This window comes from Lipotes vexillifer, unplaced genomic scaffold (assembly GCF_000442215.2).
Source record: "Lipotes vexillifer unplaced genomic scaffold, Lipotes_vexillifer_v1.1 scaffold496, whole genome shotgun sequence".
Lineage (NCBI taxonomy): Eukaryota > Metazoa > Chordata > Mammalia > Artiodactyla > Lipotidae > Lipotes > Lipotes vexillifer.
Window position 1 is genome coordinate 4,422,121 of NW_006786690.1, and position 7,579 is coordinate 4,429,699.

The following is a 7,579-nucleotide window of genomic DNA, read 5'->3' on the forward strand; positions in this document are numbered from 1 at the left end:
GGGGGTTGGGGGGAGGGGGGAAGCCAGCGCTGGGCACACTGTGCCCCAGCATTACCTCGAACTCCCACCCCTTGCAAGAAGCAGCTCAGACTCTGATTCTGTGACAGGCCACCTCTACCATGGCCCCAGGGGCCCCCACCTCCTGGCAGTTACACCCTGTGTAATTCCCTCCCCTGGAGCATGGACTGAATTTGGTGACTCACTTTTAATGAAGACAATACAGCAGAAGTAATGAGATGTCACTTCTGAGATGAGATTATAAAAAGATGCAGCTTCTGTCTTGAGTGCTCTCTCTTTTACGCTCCCTCTCTCTGGATCATGTGCTCGGGGGAAGCCACAGCACGTGTGAGAGGCCCATGTGGGAGGGACTGAGGCCTGCAAACAACCACATGAGGGAATGTGGAAGCAGATCCCTCCCTGGTCAAGCCTTCAGAGGAAACTGCAGCCCCAGCCTACAGCCTGCTTGCAACCTCAGGAGAGACCTTGAGGCAAAGGCACCCATCTAAGCCGTGCCTGGTTCCTGACTCTAAGAAACTGAGATAATAAATGCTTGTTCACTACTGAAGCCCGTGCTCCACAAGAGAAGCCACCGCAATGAGAAGCCCGTGCACTGCAACGAAGAGTAGCCCCTGCTCGCCACAACTAGAGAAAGCCCTCGTGCAGCAACGAAGACCCAACGCAGCCATAAATAAATAAATAAAAATAAATAAATAAATAATACATGCTTGTTGTTCTAAGCTGCTAAATTTTGGGCTAACTTGTTATGCAGCAATAGATAACTAATACACCTCTTCATCTGGGCACCACTCCAGCCACAGTTCTTCTTACATCTCTCCTTGCACTCTTAGCCACAGCCACACCAAACAATTGACCAGTCCCCCTAACGAGGCACACTGATTCATGCCCCCAGGTCTCTGCTGATGCTGATCCAACCTCCAGAAGGACTGGGCCACCTGATTAATGTACACCTCTCCCAAGACTCAGCTCCAATGTCACCTCCTCTGTGAAGCCTTCCCTTTTTCTGTGCCCACCTCAGCCTGAGCAGTTCCTATTAAAACAAGTCTAATGCATTCCCACCCTTGTTCATTTACAGTCAGTCTCCTCTGCTAGACTGTGAGCTCCTAGAAGGCAAGACCATAGTTGGATTCTCTTCTGTCTTACCTGGTGCTTAGCACAAGGTCTGACACAGAGGAGGTACAGGATTGATGAGTGAATAACCAATAAGCAATAAGTGACTGATTCTGTTCCCCATGGCCTGTCTCACCCCTGCCATGTCCCAGGGCTGTGCACTTTCACACTCAAGTAAAGGAAACCAGATTTGTTGTCTTCCCTAAGAAACCAGCCTTTTCTCCCAATGCCCCCATTTCTTTTCCAAGACAATCACAGCCCTGTAAGCTGGAATTCCTGGTTCCCCCTGATTCCTTTCCCTCCTCCCTTTCCAATCTGTCTCCACATCTCATCTGACTCACTGCCAAAACATCCCTTGACTTCACCCCTCCTCTTCCCCAGCACTGTGGACGCCCAGTCCATGCAGCCATCATCACCTGAGATCACTGCAGCAGCTCCCCCACAGGCCACTGCTCTTGTCTCTTATACACCCACTTATCCTCCCAGGACCCTTAAAATGCTGCCTCAGAGGGCTGGAGGGAGGAGCCATGGAGATGGTGGATGAGACAAAATTTCATAAAGGTGAGGATCATTGCAATTACCCTGGGCTAAACTTTAACTGGGTCTTCGAGGCCCCTGGAAAAGGTTCAAACTCGTAGCCTGGCATCTGGAACACCCCAGGACCCAATTCCAATTGGGAAGGCAGGAGCAAGTGGCACAAGCAGGCTTCAAGTCTCCTATGTCACCACCATCACCACCATAGCTCACATTGCAGAGAACCTGTGCCACGCTGGGCTGTATATGTAGCATCTCATTTAGTTAACATTTATTAACCTCTTACTGTATATTAGAAGCCATCAAAAGTGCTTTACATGTCTTAAGGTCTTGAATCCTCACAGCTACTCTATGAAAGAGGGTTTCACAACTCGGATCAGGACGTCCAACTAGTAACCGGCAGGGCTGGAATTTGAACCCAGGTCTGTCTACCTTCACAGCCTTCTCACCACCATGCAGTACCTCGTACAGCTTCTTATGTTTACACACCACCTTCGTGACTCTTGGCCATAATCAAATACTGCCTGTACTACTGTTTATTTAATATTTTTCTTTAAATTAACTTAAGGGGCACAGTGGTTAAGAGGGTAGTTTGGATACCTGGGTAAGATTCTGTGCTGCCTCCACTTATTCACTGTATGAACTGTGCATGAGCTGTGATTTCTTCCTATAAAATGGCACTTTCCTTCATAGGGTTCTTGTGAGGATTAAATGAGTCAGACATGTAAAGTGCTCAGCACACAGTAAAAATGTTAATCAGGAGGGCTGGCTCACAGTGGAGCCGCACTTCCCCATCTCTTTGAATTGGAAGTAACCACATCACTTGCCTTGGCCACTGAAACGTGCATAGGAGCAAACGTGATGTCTGAGCCATTCTGCGGGGGGAAGGTTTAGATCCCATATACAATCTGTCACACTTGCTCCTTCCTTCTGCCCTGGTGATGACAACATTCCAAATGGTGGCACCTCCATCTGCTTGGCTCCCAGAGGGAGGAATCCCAAGCTGACTCACAATGTACATGTGGCATTAAGTGAGAAATAAACTTTTATTGTTTTGTCACTTCAGCGTGGCCTGGCCTATACTGACTGATACAGCAAAAGCTCAGTGAAGGTTCTCTTATAAATGTTATTTACTATGACTTATACATTTTCTTAAAAAGGAAACCGTATCACTTTTGTAAATGAAGAAATAAAGTGCCACCTGCCATCATTACATAATAATTAAAATGAGAAACATTTATCCTCCACTAAAATCAGCCTGCATACCCCCTGTAGTATGTACACATACCACCATCCAAGAAGTGCTGTTTAACGCCTCCCTCTAAGAAGCTGAACGACGGCTGTAGATTTGGAAACCCTGGCCACAGAGGGCCTCATGGTCAGCTCCAGGCCTCTGTGCTCACCAGCCTCCCCTCCCAGCTGCCAGGTTCAAGCCTGCAGCCAACACCAACTCCACACACTTGCAGGGGCACCTGCCCCGCCGTGGCCCTTACCTCGGCAAACAGTGCCGTTCTCCACGGCCTCGAAGCCCGCTTTGCACATGCAGCGCCCGATGGGCACCAGCCACTCGCCGTCCCCGTTACAGTAGAGCTTGATGGGCACGTCCACCTCCTCCGCGTTGGCGATGCAGCTACCCCGGGCAGCCACCAGCGATGTGCTCTCAGCCCCTGACAGAGTCTCCTGGAAGATGGCGCCGTTCTGGATGATGCGGGGGCACTTGCGGTAGAAGACGCGCACGGCGATGAGAGACATGCAGCCGCCATAGTCCTGGAAGGCCAGGTAGAAGCCGCTGCGGGACACGGGCCCGAAGCTCCGCACCTCCGTGTTGATCTTCATGACCCGGCCACCAAGGTCCACCTGGGAGAAGCTCTCGTCGGCGGCAATGGTGTCCACCTTCACCCATGGGTTCTCCATCCAGTTGGGGAAGGTCTTGGTGGCCGAGTCGAAATCGGCCTCATAGTAATAGAGATTGAAGGTCTCTTTGCAGGAGCCAGGCACGCTGGGGATGCTGCTGCAGTCACGCACCGAGAACTTCATCTCTACGTGGATGCGATGGGCGCCACGGCGCCGGATGAACTTGGTCCGTAGCCAGTTGTTCTGGCTTGATTCAAACACGTTGCACACCTGGTACGTGCGGATCGTGTTCATGTTCTCATCGTAGCCACTCACCTCTTCCCACTGCGGGTGAAATGCTAGTCAGGTGGGGGAGGTAGGGGCTTAGCCCCAGGGAACGCCCTGTCTAAGAGGGGAGGCACAGACTCTTCCCTAGGGAATCCTCCAGTCCGATGGCGGTAGACAGGACACCTACCATCAGGGGACTCCTAGTCTAATGGGGGAGGCACAGACCCTACCTAAGGGAGCTTCCAGTCTGATGATGGAGACATGATGCTTACCATCAGAGAACTCTAAGCTGGGCGGGAGACATAGCCTTGGCTCTGAGGAATCCCCCAGTCTCTGAGGGAGACATGCCAATCTGATGGGAAGGGCACACACCCTGCTCTTGGTATTGCCCTAGTCAACGTGGGAGGTGTGACCCTTACCCCCAGGGGTAACTAATCTGATAAAGAAGACGTGGCCCCTGTTCCTGGGAAGCTCCCACCTGGAAGGGAAACCAGGGAGAGGCCCACCCTGTCTGAAAGCAGACAGAGCTTGTGCTTGGGGAGCTACCAGTCTGATGGGGGACACAGGACTTCTGCCTGCCGGGAGCTCCCTGTCTGATCAGGGAGACACAGTCCTTGCCCTTGGGGATTCCCAGTCACCCCCATAACAGGAAGACAAGGCCTTCCCCCATGAGAGCAGCTCTGCTCTGGGGCCTTAAGTGGCTAAGACAGTGTCTGGAGGGACACCTTCCCGCCTTCCCGCCTGGGGTCCGCACTTCGGCACTTCACTGGGCCCCAGCCTGGGCTCTCACGCAGCTGCGAGTTCCCAAGCCCCCCGGCTGGAAGGGGCTGGGCAGGGCCATGGAAAGTTGGAAATGGAAGGGCACAGGCCACGTTCCCTCCACAGACGCTCACAGGCCAAGCTCACTCGTAGGCTGAGCCTTTGTTCACACTTTTGGGACCCCTCGAGCACCTTTCGTCTCTCTGTCCATCCTCTGGAACCTCTTGCCACGGGCTCTCCCTCCAGCTGCAGTGTTCGCATTCACCGACTCTCCCTCGGGCCCTCGGGGACAACCTTCCTGGACAAGTGCCGGGCACCCCCGGCCCTCTTGGTCTGGTCTCCCCAGTGGGACTGAGAGCTTGTTGGGCTCAGCCACCCATGCCCTCCTTCTCCTGTGCCCCCCTTGGTGTTGGGCTGGCTTCGTCTGGGGTAGACCCAACAGCAGAGTGAACCCCACTCACCTATGCTGGGCCAAGGGTGGGTGCCGTAACAGGATCTCATTTCTTTGTCATGATTATCACATGTGGTAAGTAGGGTTATTTCTATTTTAGATGAGGGAGTAGAGACCAGAGAAGTGAGGTCACCTGACCCAGGTCACACAGACACAGACCCAGACCCAGACCCATGCTTGTCCGCACTGTCTTGAAACATGAGGACCCAACAGTGGCCCAGGAGTCCTGGGTTTTGTCCCAGCTCTGCTAACTTGATGTGTGGCCTTAGGCAAGTCACTGCCCCTCTCTGGGGCTCTATTTCCCCAACTGCCAAATGTGACTTTGGAGGGTAGGGGCAAGTGGTGGGAGAGGTGTCACTCTCTTTGTCCTTTTGCCTCCCTCAGATTCTCCAGGCCAAGTCTGCACAGGGCGGGGTGGTGTTTGCCAGCCCAGGGAGGGCTGATGCTGTGAAGGGCAAGTGTGCGTGGGGAAGGCTGAGCTGGCCCAGCCGCTCCTTCAATGGTGGCTCTGAAGCTCCCTACGTTGCATTTAATTTTTTTTTTTGGTGGCACCATGTGACAAAGTCAGCCCCTTGTTTCAATCACGGCTCTTCTTCAGAACTTAATTAGAGCACTTAATTAGAGCAGTCTGCCTTTCTCCCCTCTCTCTAATTAACATGCATAGGCCCTGCAGCCTAAACACCCCAAATAATTGCGTCCGGGGGCCCTGCAGCCCAGCCTGGCCTCATTACTGGCAGGGTGGGGATGTGCGCCCAGCCGCCTTCACAGATGGAAAATTGGTGACAAGAAAGAGCCACAGAAAGAGGCCTGACCCTGGGGCCCTGCCTATTGAGATCACAGACCTGAGGGGGGTGGGGGGATGCAGCTCCTTGGGGCAGCAGCTGAGTCCCAGCGGAGGAGCTGGGATGGGGGGAAGGGAAGGGATGGGCTGTGGGATCCCAGAGCCCTCCCCAGAGACCAGGGGGATGAGGAGGGAATGATACTAGAACTGACAATGATGACGGTGACAGTTACTATAGCTACCTGTCACTGGGAGCCCACTCTATGTCAGGCACCGTGCTAGACACGTTGCAGGAGAACCTCACAACAGTCCTATGAGGAAGACATTATTATCACCGTTTTATAGATGAGGAAACTAAAACTCAGAGAGGTTAAGGAACTGGCCCAAAATTACACAGCTGGTGAGTGGCAGAATTGGGACAGAATTTCAGGAGTGTCTGACCCCACAGCCTGTATGTAACTGCTGGGCTGGTTGTTATGGGAAGAAAGAGGAATCTCAAATTGTGCCTGATCTTGTTCTTGGGAAGCTTGCAGCCTCCATGGGCTCAGACCACTGGACCCAAGGCAGTGGGATGATAAGAGCTCAGGAAGGAGGAGCCTAGTGTTACGGGGATCCAGAAAAGGGACCCAGAAGACTCGGTCACAGCCCTGGATGCAAACCTGAGCCCTCATCACTTACTAGCCATAGGGTCCCTGGCAGGTGGCTATAGCTCTCCGAGCCTCAGTTTCCGCACCTGTAAAATGGAGGGGATTCCTCCCCATAGGACTGGAGATGATGTAAAGGTGCTTTGATATAGTACGACACACAGTGGATGCTCAGGAAATGACAATTCACCTTCCTCATCTATAAAATGGGGGTAGTGTGTGTACCACTTCTCAGCCTCGCTTTTATTTATTTATTTATTTGTTATTTTTTGGCCACGCTGTGTGGCCTGTGGGATCTTAGTTTCCCAACCAGGGATCAAACCCAGGCCCTCAGCAGTGGAAGCACAGAGTCCTAACCACTGGACCGCCAGGGAATTCCCTCAGCCTCCCGTTTAGAATTCTATGGGATAAAGTCTGAAAGCATCCAGCATGTTGTCATGGTAACTAGCACTCCATCAATGGTAGGGGACCAGCAGGGTGGGGCAATGAGAGGCCACGTCCTGTGGGACCTGAAGGAGGGGAAGGGGTTGGAATTCGGCGGGGCGGGGGAGGCGGGGCATCTGGGCCCTGCAGCAGAACCCGAGGTATCCTGGGAGACCAGGCAGGGTTTGAGGACCACTGACTCACCCCTGATGGAGGATGCACAATCCAGCCCAGCTCCGCCGTCGCTGTGGTTGAGTCCATCAGCGTTTCTGTGGAGACAGCAAAGAGTCATCACTGAGCTGCCTATGAAGCACCGTCAATCACCAAGAACCTACCTCCTGAGGGCCTTCTCCGCTACTTCCATTGCTCCAATCATCTGGATCTAACCCTATAGACTACCCTCCCTTTAGGTCCTGCCTCTCACTCCATAATCCCGCCCACTCACACACTGCAGCCAATCATCTGATTCTATTCCTCTAGACTCCACCCCTTAAGGTCCAACTCCAGCCCTTTCACACATGGTTATGCCCCACCCTCTTAGCCAATCACATCCCTCCAACCTAGGTATTGCCCCTTTGCTCCTTTACTGGTAGGGAAGGGTCTTAATCTGGGGTCTCCTGGATGGGCTTCAGAGAGTCCTCAGGAAATCTCAAATTTTAACTTCAGACTTAGGGTTCTGTTCACTTTTCCACTTGCATCAAATTCTCAGAAACTGGAATGTTGGCCTTACAGGGGCCT

General features: G+C 52.8%; 1 protein-coding gene across 2 annotated transcripts in view; it reads right to left on the reverse strand.

The window, feature by feature from the left end:
- The window catches only part of EPHB2 (EPH receptor B2), a 122,690-nt gene extending 115,584 nt beyond the window's left edge, over nt 1-7,106 (reverse strand). Inside the window, exons 1-2 of one of the 2 annotated variants that reach the window (XM_007459198.1) lie at nt 7,046-7,106; nt 3,156-3,840 (exon numbers count right to left, since the gene is read on the reverse strand). In XM_007459198.1, the coding sequence (XP_007459260.1) occupies nt 3,156-3,840; nt 7,046-7,102 (742 nt within the window). In that variant the 5' untranslated portion in view covers nt 7,103-7,106. The remainder of the gene's footprint in view (nt 1-3,155; nt 3,841-7,045) is intronic. The other variant, XM_007459197.1, reaches the window with a different exon arrangement.
- Nucleotides 7,107-7,579: the final 473 nt, after the last annotated feature.